The sequence below is a fragment of the Phasianus colchicus genome, chromosome Z (assembly GCF_987193195.1).
Source record: "Phasianus colchicus chromosome Z, bPhaCol1.hap1.1, whole genome shotgun sequence".
Taxonomy (NCBI): domain Eukaryota; kingdom Metazoa; phylum Chordata; class Aves; order Galliformes; family Phasianidae; genus Phasianus; species Phasianus colchicus.
In genome coordinates, this window is record NC_143476.1 from 12,410,302 (window position 1) to 12,425,301 (window position 15,000).

Sequence of the window (15,000 nt, forward strand, 5' to 3'; positions counted from 1 at the left end):
GCCATCAAGAACTGCCATGGCTCAGGCCCCCTGGGAATCTGCTCACAGCGAAAGCTGCTGTCACTCTGTGTGGGCACAGCCTTGTCTGTGTAGGCCTGCTCACACTGCAGCCCCTGTCTGCACCAGAACCGTGCCGATCCACCTTCTCTTGGCCTCCTTGCCTGCATGGAAAAGGGCAGCTTGGGCTGAAGTCCCTCAACTTTCAGATGGCCGAGTGAAGTCTCTGAGCCCTGGTGACCCACTCAGCTCTTCAGCCTGCTGACCTGCTCTGCTGGGGCTGTCTTAACAGGCAGAGGGCACGTTATCCTAATGTCCCCACATCCATCCCTCTTAGCATACTGTAGGCCAGTTCCTAAAAGGACACCTGCACAATCTCTCTGAATGTTAATCAACATGTAGTTAGTCTTCAGTGGTGATTAGCTATGTGTTTAGTCAGAGGTGCAATGATACTAATGGTGAGAGAAAGACATTCCCAGTTGTCACCAGGTGGAACACACTTCAGACTGGAATCCTCAAGCAGACTGCAGTCAAGCTTTCTTAATTATTCGTTGTTCTTATCAATTCAGACGCATCTCTTAATTCCTGCTTGAATGAACATTCTGTAATAATCTGCTGAGACAGCGCAAGGCTTGACAATGAGACTATAGTTTATGAAAGCAGCACTTTTTACTTCCTTTACAAGTTCTTATCTGAATGCTAAATACAACATCAATTCACTTCTCACTGGGTTGAACGTTTTAAATATTTGGTAAACATAATGGTTCTAATTCTGACATTTAATATGAAAATATTAAAACTCCTTGTAAGTACTTTTTTGTTAGAATGCCAGATGCTAAAGGGATGAAGTGGCACAAGAAAGCAAAATATCTCTGCTGATGGCAGGAAGGACTGTAAGGATGGAAAGGCTGGTGTTTGCCATGGGCAGGGAAACACATCTGGTTTTCTTGTTCCCTTTGTCTTTGAGTGCCAGAAAAATAGAGGAGAGCGTGCCCTCACCTTGGACCCCTCCTGCCCTCTTCTGCTGAGATGGAGAAATGTCCCAGCTTCTACAAGGACATCAGGACAAAGGTAAGTATTGGAAATAAGTCCAGGCTGGCTGTACTTGTGGGCATCTGTTGCTGGAAAATTTAATGGCAGTAAACTGCCTAGATAATGACAGAATGAGGGTGACAATAGAATGGTACGTAATCACAGTACAATGAAAAAAGTATGCAGGGTGCAGGAAGGGAGGTGTGGACATTCTGAGGTGCAACTCTTTATTTGCTCCAGAAAGCTCTATCAGAATGGAAGACTGAAGGAAATACTTTGAGGGGTTTTTTAATGTGACTGGATAAAAGATCCACGTGGCAAATTGAATAACTGGGTGGTAAAGGGACATAGATACCTCACTGTTTCATGGAACCTTTCAATTAAGCACCTGAGCACTGTGTACAGGACTTGGGAATATAAGTATTAGAGGATGATGGAATATCTTTATTTGGAAGGGACCTCGAGGATCATGTATTCCACCTCCTGGTTCCACACCGGACCTCCTATGGGTCAAGCCCTGTGTCTGAGAGCATTGTGCAAATGCTCTTTGGCCTTTGTCAGCTCAGTGCCAAACCACTGCCCTGGGGAGCCAGTGCCAAATTCCATGTATCTAGTTCATCCTACAGAATGATGCCAAGAACAGTTATAGAGATCGACTTACAAACAAAATTCTTGTCTTGAATTAATGGTACACTCACCATTTAAAAAAAAAAAAAAGGAGTTAGAAGAAAACATGTAAGTGTAGATTTAAAAGCAACCTGTATTGTTACTTAGAGTTTGATATAGTGTAATCCAGTGCACAGTACTTGTAACGTGTGTTTTACAAAATGCTTTGCAATGTAGGGATCTATTAAGATAAATGCTGCAAGTTCTAATATGTCCATGACCTTTTCAAACTGTTCCTTACTGCTACACATCACTACGAGTAGTTCTTCTGTCAGGAAGGATCACATGAGTAATTAACCTGTGACCTTAAGTTTGGAATTAAATGCATACAGTGGAAGTAAGAGCTGTGGGTTATTTTGCTCTTTCAGTGTTGAACAGCCGAGGTGTTTTGTTTTGGAGGGTGGATAGTGATGGGACAAGTGGGGAATGGCTTTAAACTGAGACGGGGGGTGTTGAGGTTTAGGTTGGATGTGAGGAGGAAGTTTTTCAGCCAGAGGGTGGTGAGGCACTGGAACAGGTTGCCCAAGGAGGCTGTGGATGCCCCATCCCTGCAGGCATCCAAGGCCAGGCTGGATGTGGCTCTGGGCAGCCTGGGCTGCTGGTGGGCAGGTTAGAAACCCAACATGACTTTATTGCAGCCCTGGGTGCAGGGGGATCACTGCTCCTAGCATGCACACAGAAGAGCTGGAGCACACAGGTGATGTACATTCCACTTGTGAACATTCCTGCAATTGCAGAGAGCGTGCGCCTGTTCCAATCACTGCTGCACAGATTAAAAACTGATTGCAGATGAGCTGTTTTGGTATGGGGTTCTTGCCAACGGTCTGCAGTGGCTGTGTGATTCCTCGGGGAGTTGCTCTCCAGCCCAAAGGTCATGTCCTAAGTCGACCAGATCCCGTTTGTGTCCAGAAATGGCTGACAACAGATCAGCTGCTGGTCAAGTTTCTAACAGCACACTGGCCTTGCTCCAGTGTCTGTGTCATCAGCCCCAGCACATACGGTGCACCTCTTCAAGGCTTTGCAACACTGAGACTCTGCACTTGGGCTCCAGACATCCTGCTGCACCAAGAGGTTATTCTAGCTTTGGTATCTTGCAACTTTGTATATAACTACATCACTGTAATCATAAATGTCTAGGAGCATGGAGATGGAGAAATTAATCTTCCTGTAATTCTCTGTACTGCAGCCCCGTGGTTGTCAACACCTAATGCAATATTGAAATTTCAGTTGAGAAATTGAAAGCTGTCCCTAACAAAAAAACATCTGCATTTGTTATTGAAATCACACTAAGGATCAATAAATCCAAATGCTTCCAGCATAACCACGATTATAGGCAGTGTTTAGACAAGCTCTTACAGGAAAACCATGAACACAAGGCTAGAGAGAGACTAAGTGATGCACTCTGCAGGAATACTCATGGAAGTATTCACAGTGCAGGAGTCTGATCTGATTACAGATGCTGTGCTTTAAGTACCCCTTATCATATCTTTTTTTTCACTGTTGTGCAGGGGTTGGACTCAGTGATCTCTGCAGGCTGGAGATGCTGTTTGCTAATGGCAGATGGAGAGAGGAAAAGCAAGTGCAAGGCATGCTGTGCATAGCCACCACATGGCATCTGCACCATTTCCCCCTGCACCAAGGAGGAGCAGCTCACAAGCTTGGCCTGGGCCAGGGAAGGGAGCAGACAAACATCTGGACCGACCCCAAACGAGCTGGTTCTGCAGGTTGGGTGTCTTCTGCTGCTTGTCTCACATCCTGCTGCTCAGCGGTAGATTTGTTCCTGCTCAGTGCTAACAGGAAACTCACACAGCATTTCTGTTTCAGCTGTGCCAACGCTTTGATCCCTTGCTGCTTGGATGGGGCGTTTGAAGAATGATGCCTGTGCTGATGTCCAGCCAGGCTTTGGGGATGAGTCTCCACACCAGGGTCCGTCTGACAGGACTGAGGGTTGGGGATCCAGCCAGGTCGAGTCCAGCGTGCTTTGCTCTTGTTCTTAGTGCTTGTTTTTGCTCAGGAGGGCAGGAGGTGAACCTCGTGAACCAATGCCTGCAGACGGGGTTTGCAGAGAAAGAGGTCCTGCAGGCCTTGTGTGACAGCCACGGAGCTGCAGCGAGGCTGCATCCGTGTAAAACACCAGAGATCCACGGAGGTGTGAAGGGGAGCTGTGGGCTGCAGTCACGCAGGAAGGGATGTGCATGCTCGGGGTTTGGTTGTTGTGTGTGTGTTAAGTGACTGTGATACCACTGCTGGGTCAGTGTGAGCGTACGGAACAAGTGTGACAGCCTTTTTGATGGAGCCCTGTGAAAGGAGTCCTATGGACTTGAGATCCAACTATCAGCCTGTGGGCATCATTTAGGAGTTGGGGTAGGGGATGAGGCAAGGGAAGTTGGGCTGAGAAAGGGATAAAGCAGTCTGGCAGTAGTTCTGTGTTTCTCCCATCTCCTGCTTTATTTCCTTCCAGGTGAAATAGATGGGTGCTGCAACATGCCCTTGAATGTAACAAAACCCACTCTAGTGTGGATTTGACATGGGCCCAGCACTGCAAGGTACGCTGCTGGGAGGAAGCGTCCATCTGGCTGAGGGCAGGAAGGCCCTCCAGAGGGATGCACTGAGGCCAGTTGTGCGAGGCTCAACAAGAGCAAGCGCCAGGTCCTGCGCTTTGGTCATGACGACCCCGTGCCAGCTTCTCCAGGATTTGGCTGGGGTAGAATTCCAAGCAGCCCCTGATTCCAGAACGTTGGGCTGGGCTGTTGGAATCTTCTGCCCTTGTGACTGGTCTTGCCTCCCCACCCTGTCCGTCGTGGTGGAGCAGCCTGGTGGCCCTCAGTGATGTCATAAGGGCTAGAATGAGGGGAGGAGCAGTGCGTGCTGCGTCCCTTCATTGGAGCGCTGGAGCTCTGACTGAGCAGCTCGCTTGTTGCACTTGTGCACCGACTGCGTCCCTTTGTCTTCACACCGTGCTGTGCAGCACCTTGTAGGTAAGCTGAGACAGTGTGGGAGAGACGGGGGGACAGTGAGTGCTGAGAACTGCTGGCTGGCGGAGCTCATAGGATCACATTATCTCCATCAGCAGAGGGGTGGCCATGAGGGACAGGGAGGTGATCGTCCCCCCCTGCTCTGCTCTTGTGAGGCCCCAGCTGCACTACAGTGTCCAGAAAGACAGGGAGCTGCTGGAGAGGGTCCAGAGGCGAGCCACAGAGATGATCAGGGGACAGGAGCACGTCCCCTGCAAAGACAGGCTGAGGGAGCTGGGCTTGTTCAGCCTGGAGAAATGAAGGCTGTGGGTTGAACCCATGGCAGCCTTCAGTACCTAAAGGGAGCCTAAAAAGAGGAGGGGAATCAACTCTTTGAAAGGGTAGATAACAGCAGGACAAAGGGAAATGGTTTTAAGTTGAAAACTTAAGTATTAAAGTTGAGGGAGGGCAGATTTTGGTTTTTCCCTCGTATTCTTTGCTAAACCGTGGAAGCAAACTGACCTGCTCTTTCTCTCTCCTCTCTCCACCCTCTGCCTGCTTCCCTGCTGCAGCTTTTGCTCGTGGAAGATCAGAGCATAGTGACAAGGAACGGCTGCGGATTCGTGAGATTTGTCTCCCTCGTTCTGATCTCTTGCCAGGTACCTGCCATGGTTTGTCCCCCCACATGCTTTAGCAGCCCGTGACGCCCCGTGTTTAGTAACACAGCCTCATCCAGCTTTGATGGGACGCTGGTCACGTGTGGGTTTTCTCCACGTGCTCTGCAGCTCAGCCCTCAGAAGGATGCTGTCTGTGGTGCTGTGACCAGCTGGTTTTATGGAAAGCAATCCCTTAGGCAAAGAGTCCCAGCCCCAGCTTGTGCAGAGCTGCACAGCATCACCAGGGACACCAGCAGGCGTGCTTGGGCTGTGTGAGTGTGCCCGACAGCTGTAGGGAGCACAGCAGAGATGTGAACAGAGAAAATAAAAGTGTGTTTCTTTTCAGTTCCAGCTTGTCACACCTACGCTGATGGCTGTGGCGTGCAGCGAGATCAGCTGTGGGCCTGACCTGGCATGGACAGAGGTAGAGTATGAAGCTCTGATTGGTCTTTGTTCCCTGACTGCAGCCAGCAGAGTGAGCCGCAGATGTGCTCTCCTGCTTTCCAAGAGAGCTCCTCTGTGGCAAGACAGCAGTGCAAGGGTGGCAAGTTTATAAAAGTACGAGAGCCATCTCGGCTGTTGTGTTTGTCCTCTACTGACTTTTCCCTTGAAATGGCTGCAGAAACAACAATCATTCTCTGCTCTGTTTGGCCTTGCTGTTGGTTGGACTGCTCAAGAGAGCTGCTTGGTGCTTGCAATGGCACTGTTTGCACCTTGTAACTGCAGCCGTAGCTTTGGTTTCCCTCTTCACGGTCTCCTAGCATCTGAAACAGTCAGCCTTCCTGCACAAAGAGCGCAGGAAAGGAGGGGGCAAAATGGACAAGGCCACCTGTCTGCGTCAGTGCCATTGCTGATTAGTCTGGGTGGGGAGAGATGCATCTTTGCATTGCCTGGCGTGTGCCTGCTGCACACCAGGGAGAGAAACAGCCGTTATTAGACTTGCAGTTCCTTCTGAAGTGCCCATGATAAGGACCGAGTGCATTTCCTGCAGCTTTCTCTGCAGATGTGCTCCTCACCTTGAAGTCCTCCTTGTTGGTTCCCAGCTCCTCACTGTGGCCTGTGCTCTCTGTTTCAGGCTGAGAACAAGGGGAAGCCCCTGCTGGACCATGAGGTGGCACCTGTGAATGTTCCAGCTATTGCTGCTGCCCATGCTATTAAGAGATACGTTGCCCAGGCAGCGGATGAACTCTCCTTTGAGGTAAGCAGTTCAAGGCGTTCCTTGTTGTTCAATTTTACAGTGGCAAATGCCTTCAGAGCTGCACTGGTGCAAGTGCTCTCAAGCTCGGCGATGTTGGGCAGTGCAGAAGAATGCAGTCATTTGAGCTGTGCTTTCCTCCCAGCCGTGCTGAAGCTGGGACTGACACTGCAATCTCTTGCAGGTGGGAGACATCGTGTGTGTCATCGACATGCCACCAAAGGAGCTGACCCCCTGGTGGAGAGGCAAGCTCGGCTTCCAGGTAGGCACAAGATTCAGACTGGAGAGTGCAACTGCAGTAAAGGCAGGAATCTCAGCTTAGAGCTGCTCTGCCTGCTCAGGATGCCTAATGGACATAAACAGTTTCCCTGTGTCGGTGTCAGGGGACCTTGTCTTTGGCTGCAAATGTTGAAAAATTGTTACCTTTATGCTGTGAACTATGGCCATTTTCTTCTGGATAGTCTTATGGAACGTCAGGCAAGCACGTTCCGAGGGAAATGTTACGTGGCTTTTGGTTTAACAGTTCAGATCTGAGAAGTGCTGCATGCAATAGTTGGCCTCTCTTTTCTTCTTGTTACAGGTTGGATTTTTCCCAGGGGAGTGTGTGGAACTCATTAATAAGAACATTCCTGAGGCACTCATCAATTCTGTGCCAAAGCCAGGTAGGGATGTTACATTTGATGGTGTGGGGAAGCAAAATGAAGTCTTTTTGGGGGTGTGTTCCATGTTTAGTACCTCCTTTATCCATCCCACATTGTCCTCTGGGTTGATGATCCTTCATGCACACCATGGGGCAGAGATTTGGCCCAATCCTCCTGATTTTATGATTGGACTTGGCAAAACTATAGAATCTTCATAGAATGGCTTGGGATGGAAGGGACCTCAGGGATCATCATGCTCCAACCCTCCTGCCTCAGGATGGTCTCCCAGCCCCCACATTTAATGTCAGATTAGACCAGGCTGCCCAGGGCCCCATCCAACCTGGCCTTGGGCTTTTCCAGAGATGGGGAAAATCCCTTTTTGTATGTACTGGTTGGTAATGTTCTTCCCGTTCTGACGTGCTCTGTAGAATGTGCTGTGCTCGGCCTCGTCCAACGGAGCCAGACCTGAAATGACCTGGTTTCTTCCTTTTGTTGTGCAGTGCCCAAGAAACGCAGCAAGATCCTCACCTTCCTTCGTTCCTTGGTGAAGGCCCGCCCAAAGAAACCGACCGAGCGGGAGGTGGAGAAGGAAAGGGTGTTTGGCTGTGACCTGGGAGAGCATCTTCTCCACTCCGGTCGTGATGGTAAGGAGCTGCCCATTCCTGAGATCTTCCTCTGCTGGGCATCTAAAGAAGATGAAAGGGAGCTCGTATCTAGCAGGGGGCAGGCTGACAGCAGTGGAGACACGTGTAATGGGAGTTGATGGCTGAAGGATCAAGTGAGGCGGATGCTCCTAAGAGACAAGCACATCTGTATTTGCTTCAGCCAAGCCTGGCTGGGCTTAGTGGATGGGATGTGACTCCCGGGAGCACAGCCTGCAGCACGATTGAATCAGGAGCTCCACTGACGGCTGGCACGTGTTCTTCAGTCCCCCAGGTCCTCCAGAACTGCGCTGAGTTCATTGAGCAGCACGGCGTGGTGCAGGGGATATACCGCCTGTCCGGCGTCGCGTCCAACATCCAGAGGCTGCGGTAAGAGTGCTGCGACTGACACAGCCTGAGTGCATCTGGTGTGGCTTTGGGCTTGCCTTCCTCTCGCTCAACCGGGTTTGCGTCCCTCTCTCCAGGCAGGAATTTGAGTCGGAGCAGATTCCTGAGCTCACCGTCCGTGACATTCACAGCGTGAGCTCCCTCTGCAAGATGTACTTCAGGGAGCTCCCGAACCCTCTGCTCACCCACCAGCTGTACGGCAAGTTCTCGGTAAGCACAAGGCCACGTCTTTCATTTCCCTCTTCCTGGGCCTCTTGGCAGATGGCTGCAGCAGTGCCCCAGCTCGGAGGCCCTTTTGCTGTCAGCCCCACGAGGTTTACTCGCAGTGGTGTACTAGCCTGATTGGTGTCTCGCTCCCTTTCTGCACTACTCCAGGATGCTGTTGGTGCCGCTACAGAGGAGGAGCGGCTGCTCAGAATGCAGGACGTCATCCAGCAGCTGCCCGCTCCTCACTACAGGTCAGTGCTGCCCTCAGCCTGCTGAGCTCAGCCCTGCTGCATTGCAGAGGGCAACGATGCGGTTCCAGGCTCTGTCTCACGCCGGCAACACGATGCCTGTGTATGCTGAAGGGTTGAAGGCTCCATGGGCTTACTTTATGGGGTCAGTTCCTGGGCACGGGGGCACGCTTGGTGCAGCTGATGGCTGCGGCTGTGCTGTGCTGGGGCTTGGTGCTGCAGCGTGGCACTCAGTCAAGTTGGATCTACTTCAACTTCGGTGACAGTAGCAATCACAAGAAGTAGCATGAATGGAGGTTTGCTTTCTGAATTGCAGCACGGCATGCTCGTTGGTGCTGAACGTTTGCCTCTCTTGTTTTCCAGGACACTGGAGTTCCTGATGAGACACTTGGCGTGTCTGGCTGGGAGCTCCACCATCACAAACATGCATGCCAAGAACCTAGCCATTGTGTGGGCTCCAAACCTCTTAAGGTAAACTGCTGGTTCTGTTTCAACACTTCCTCTGTTCTCCAGTTAAGAAAAACTGTCCTCTTTTTTCTCCATCAAATGTGCTCTTCTCCTGTAAAATCTGTGGCTGACAGAAGAGCAGGAGCCTGAGCTGTTCTCCATCCCCACGGGCACAATGTCTAGGTGACAATTTCTGCAGTCTTGTTGAGATGGGACTGACGTGTCCTTGATCATCCAGGGGAATTTCTGCAGTGGCATCACTGATTGCCCACTGTGGAAGTCTCCAGAGCCTCAGCTGACAGCTTTTGGCTGCAACAATTCAGACTCGGGGAAACGGTCTTGGAGAAATGACTTCTAAAATCTGCCTTTTCTACAGATCACAGCAGAACGAGTCTGCCTGCGCCAGCGGAAGAGCTGCCTGCATGGAGCTGCAGACGCAGTCGGATGTGGTGGAATTTCTCATCAACCACACAGACGTCCTCTTCGGCTCCAAATCCAGAGCAGACATCGCAGATGCAGCAGGTGAGTGTCTTCCTCCATTAGCTTGATCTTGACCTGACACCTTGATCAAATGCAGGCCTTCTCCGGGACCTTTGAAATTCTCTTTTACCATCAAGGGGACAGCAGACCTCTGGGCTTCCATTAGGGTGTGGCATCCTGTTGCTGGATGCTGAGAATGTCCAAGCCCAAACTTCACAAGGAGGAAACTGTCATTATTATGGTTTGCATGCAGGAGAAGCTTGATGCGAGTGTGGCAGCGAAGCTTTCTCAGTTCCCTGCCCCCATTTCCTTGGGTTTTTCCTTGCCTATTTTGATAGAGTAAGCTGCTCTTAATGATGACCGTGTCCTTTGCCATAAACACACCTATGCCCACATGGTTATTTTGGGCTCCTCTTCTTCCAGTGGCTGGGATAAGCAAGCCTGAGAAAAATACAGCACCTCCCCCAGAACCGTGGTGGCTGTGCTGCTGCTTTCTGATCCTCGCTCTTACCTGTGGTTTTCCCTGACAGGGCACAATTCTCTCCCAGGGCCCAAGTCTGTGGGAGTCTCTTCTGCTGCCACAAAGCTGCTAAGCCTGGAGGAGGCACAGGCACAGAGGCGAGGCCACAGCAGCTCTCCCCCTGTGACAGAGAGCAGCAGGGACATTGAAGTGGAAGAAAGCCCTGCAGCTGGACAGGGCAGATTCCACACTGTCATCGACTTTCCATCTGAAAGGTAAAGAGGACTTTCTTTTCCAGCACCGAGCATCATTGTTTGGGTGGGTTTTTCTGTTTTTCTGCAGAAACCAGGCAGTGCTAGGAACAAGCAACTGCTGCCAAGAGCTCAGTGCAGCTCTTCCCTCACCCTGCACCATGCACGACTCACAGCGTTGGCTGTTTTCTCTCTCCAGGCAAAATCCACGCAGCAAGAATGAGGAATCACCAGCTAGCAGTTGGTGTTGCTGCTTCAGGCTCAGAAAGCCATCCTCTGGCAGCAAACGCCAACTGCAGCGCAATGCCAGGCAGCCCTCAGAAACAGCAGTGGTAGTCCTGGCAGGTAAGGGTGCAAATGCAGCTTCTAAATCCCTGCTTTTCAGGAGCATAGAATTCAAGCTTGCTCTGCACTTGTATCTCTTTCTGGCGTTCCAGCCCCTGCCCAACATCTTCAGTTCACCCCTGATCAAGAACCACTGTCATAATTCAGCTTGTGAAAGTTTGACACTAACCCCTGTGTATCCTTTCTAGGTGAATCAAGCCCTTGCCAACCCACAAGATCCAGGGCAAGTAGCGAGGATGCTCTCTGTGCTTCGATCAGTGGAGAGCTCTTAGGAAGCACAAATTGCTGCAGTTCCAACAGCAGCCTTACACATGACAACAGTGATGGAGAGAAGGAGCTCATTCAAGTTCATGCCCTCATTACACCTGGCTCTGCTGAAAATGCTGACCTGGGCCTGCCAGAAACCACAGTCAGCAGCCTGGATTGTAACCAGGAGTCTCTGCAGTGCAGGCCATCCCAAGAGCAGTGTGAGTGCCCCAACAGCAGCACCTCCATGCAGGAGCAGGTCAGCATCAGTGAAGAGGAGCAGAGCCTCTTGCAGGGGGACTTTCAATCAGGCCTCCAGTCCCAGGCATCAGAGAGCAGCACTGAGAGCTCTGAGCCACTCTCTCCATGACAAGACAGGATGAGTCCCATCTTCACCGTGGACCTCTCACACCCTCCTGTCCTTTATATAATAATAAAAGCACACTCGTGCTCAATCAACACCTTGACTGCCTCCAGAGTCTTCATTCACACGGACTGGGATGAATGCAGCACACAGCAAGGCACCCCAGCTTGCAATGCTGTGGCTGTGGGGTGCGTGCAGCACAGCTCTGGGTTTGTTCCTGTTTTGTCTGGCTTTGGGATGTCTGCAGGGGGAGCTCTGCAACCATTTGGCATGGTAGCAAATAATCTCTCGCATCCTGGATGCTGCTCATGATACTCCCAAGCTTCCTGGCTGTGGCTTTGTGATGCTTTTCAGGGCTTTCTGATGCATTTTGATGCCTTGGATGTTGCTTAACACCTCCCTCCTCCCATCATGTCCTTTCCTGGCTCCCAGCTACGAACTGGCCCTGCAGATCATCTCCAGACCTGTCATCAGCACACTGCGGAAGGAGAAGCTCCCCCTGGCCAACGTCAGGCAGTACTGCTTGGTCTGCAGCTCAGTGGCCATTTCCCTTTTAGGCGGCTCCTGCAGAAGAATCAAGCAGCAGAACCTTTTGCTCACCCTGCAGCACACAAATGCTACGAAAGCAGAAACAACCTGGGAATCTCTGGGTCTGCAAGACTTCACAGACACTCACCGACTGTGTCTGATGGTTCCCTCCCATCCTTGATTTCCGTCTCCCCTTCTCCACATCGGATCCCACTGCTGAGCCATGATCAAGCTGCCCAGTGTGGCAGAGCATCGTGCAGAACCGTGCTGGCACCTCCTCCCCTTCCTCTCCTGCAACCTCACCCGCTTCTCTGACAGACCTGCTGATCCCACGCGTCCCATCGGGATGCTCTGGCACAGGATGTGCCCCTAACCGAAAGCTCCTTCCCACCCTCCCAAGAAAAAGTAAACAGGTTTTCTGCCTCCTCTGCTTGATTTCATGTGGCAGGGATGGAGAGCTCTTCAGCTCTGAGCAAGTTTTTTTCTGAGAAAGTGACCAGCTCTTTTCCATCCCTTTGCCCCTACAAAGAGTTGTCCAGAGCATCTCGTCCAAGAATTCCTGGAACAGCCTGCAGCTGGCTCTCCTGAAGTTCAGGCTCCTGCCTTTGCTTCCTGCCAGGCCCGCATTCCTTGAGATCACCAACTCAAGGAGGGCATGGTCACTGCAGCCCTGACCGCCTCCTGTCGTAACCCCTGGTGTGCACCATGTCCAGCAATGCTTCCCTTCTGCTTGCTGTGCCCAATGCCTGCACCACAGAGTGATTCTCACTGCACTCCAGGAGTCTGTCAGATTGCTTGCAGCCAGCCATGCTGATTTCCCAGACTGACTGGAATCCCCCATCAGCATGAGAGTCAGTGAGTGCGATGCTTCTGCTGGCTGCAGTAAGCAGCTCCCACCAACAGGCTCTCTTTCCAGGCGGCTGTAGCAGACCCTCACCTCCAGAAGCCCTGCACTGCTGCACTTCCTAATTTTACCCACAAGTTCACAACCTGCTCATGGCTCTTCTTAGTTCTTTGCACTCAACTTCTCATCATAGAAGGCAAATCCCTTGCCTTCCAGAATTCCATAGTATCAATTGTGTCTGCTTTATGTCAGGATTCTTTTTCTTTCTTTTCTTTTTCCATTTTCTAGGTAGGAAAATGAATTTCTGAGCCAGGAGAAGCAGAAGTGAAACAGTCTTCCTGGCACTGCTCAGGTTGCATGAGTTGCCAAGTGCTCCTCAGGTAATGTGTGCTGAAGAGCTGACCTTGGTGGCAGGGGCTGTGGCTGCATTTTGTGCCTGTCATGCGGGAATCCAAGAAAGCCTATTCAGAGCAGGAGCTGCAGAGCGAGATAAACATCACGAGAAGGTAAGGCTGAGAAGCAAGGACACCTCCAGAAAGAAGAGAAAAACTGAGTCAAGTGAGCTGCGTGACGGCCGTGTGATGCTGACCATGATTGGAGGAAGAGCGCATGGCTGGGAATGACTGATGGCTCTGGTTGGATGGGTGCCTGTGTGCACAGAGTTAAGGAGTGTTTGTGGGATGTTTTGCTGGCATCTAACGGCTGTAAGGGGAAGTCAAGAGAGAAAACTTGTGAATGCATAGAAGGGATGTTAAAATCTGGAACAGACTGTTTGGATCATTCACAGCTGAGTCCATGCCAGATTGCCACACTGTCAGAACCTGGGGCCTAGGATTTTCCTTTAAGAGTGCCAACTGCTTATTTTAAGTGATAAAAAGTAACATTGAAAAAAGCTTCCCTCCTTGCATTAGAATAAGGCATTGATATTTGATGTTTCTGTCTTTCCATTCCTTTAGCAGCCTGGGTGTTGATGCAGCTGCATGCATCTGCTGCCCTCCCCTTCTGTTTTGTGTAAAAGAACAGTAAAATATGCAATCAGTGTGAGATCTTTCTGAAGTATTTTACTTTATTTGCCCCTAGGCTGCAATGGCTGGGAAATGGCAGTGTCACCCAGGAGCCCACACGGCGACCTGATGTCTCATTGTTGGGGTCTATTGGAAACCACCACGATGACAAAAGAATGCCTGGGATTCCTCCGGCCCAAATGCCAAACCTTGCACTTGGCTGTGCTGAACCTCATGAGGTTCACCCAGGCCCACCTCTCAAGTCTGCTGAGCTCAAACAGATGTCATTTTTCTCGTGTCCTTCCATTCCGAGTCCATCCGTTCCCCAAAGCAAAAGAATTCTGACCAAGGCTGCAGTTGCAGCTGACTTCCCAAGGCTGCAAGACGTGGTGGTGACACAGCCTTGTGCTTCTGCATTTGTGCTCATCCCACGTTTCCTTTCTCTGTCTCGCAGGTCAGCTCCTGCTGGAAGCAGATGGTATCCCAGTGTGAATGAAGGTCAGTGCAGGAGCAGCTGCTGATGGGAGGAAGGAAGTCCATGCTGAAGAGCTCTGAAGCATCTGCAGGTGACAGCAGCACCAGTTGCTTGCTTCAAATGCTGCCAAGACAAGGATTAGCACGAGTTCCAGTATCTACAGTATCATCACGAATCACGATAGGATTACAATGTGTCCTCATACAAACGCAGCCACTTCTCTCTGAGTCCAAAGGCTGTCCAGAAAGCATCTTTGAGGTCTCTCACACCAAACCACTGCTGCCCGTGTGGGATCTGACTCATTAGGGTATAGGGGTTAGGAACCACAGGCTGTCTTTTGAGAACGGGTTCAGTCATTTCCTTACATCTTGCACCAGCCGATACGTGCCGTCTGCCTTCCATGCCGACAGGACTGGGGTGTTATAAGGCAACAGACAAGGTTCCAGAAGACATCCTTAACCAGTGTCTGTGTTACAGCTTTTAGACCCACTCTCCCTTCTAAGGCTATGGGATATTGTTGCTGTTTCACAGCTCCACTCCCTCCTTGGGCAGTTCTTTGTAAAAGAAAATTGTGAGTCCACCCCGATTTCCTTCCCCTGCCCACACCTTTGGATTCATTTCTTCTCATCACCAGCTGTTAACACATTCATTGACCCCTGATATGTGTTTAACAGACTTGCAGCTGTAATCCTCATTTAACTGTTAAATCTCTCCCCCATAAATCGGTCCCTGCTTCAGGCACAGAGAACAATTGCCCTGCAACTATTTTATCTTTCCATTTTAGTTCTGTGGTCTCCAAGAGTGGAGCTGTCATTTCTGATCCCTCAGCCCCAGTTACGCACAACAGCCACATCCAGATACATGTCTGGTACCTCTGAACTACCTAATGCTGTAGGATGGAATGTTGTTTC

The 15,000-nt window shown here is 50.7% G+C and overlaps 1 protein-coding gene and 1 long non-coding RNA gene across 2 annotated transcripts; both read left to right on the forward strand.

Moving 5' to 3' along the window:
* The first annotated feature begins 6,604 nt into the window (after window positions 1–6,604).
* LOC149912555 (rho GTPase-activating protein 32-like) lies at window positions 6,605–8,176 on the forward strand. Its single transcript, XM_090131843.1, has 4 exons — window positions 6,605–6,762; window positions 7,081–7,162; window positions 7,642–7,785; window positions 8,070–8,176. Exons 1-4 carry the CDS (start codon window positions 6,712–6,714, stop codon window positions 8,174–8,176), a joined length of 384 nt encoding a protein of 127 aa, XP_089987969.1. The 5' UTR covers window positions 6,605–6,711.
* A 2,023-nt stretch (window positions 8,177–10,199) lies between these two features.
* Window positions 10,200–11,041, forward strand: LOC149912556 (uncharacterized). The gene is made up of 3 exons (XR_016461480.1): window positions 10,200–10,307; window positions 10,483–10,628; window positions 10,817–11,041. It is a non-coding gene; the product is annotated as an uncharacterized LOC149912556 (long non-coding RNA).
* The last annotated feature ends 3,959 nt before the right edge of the window (window positions 11,042–15,000 follow it).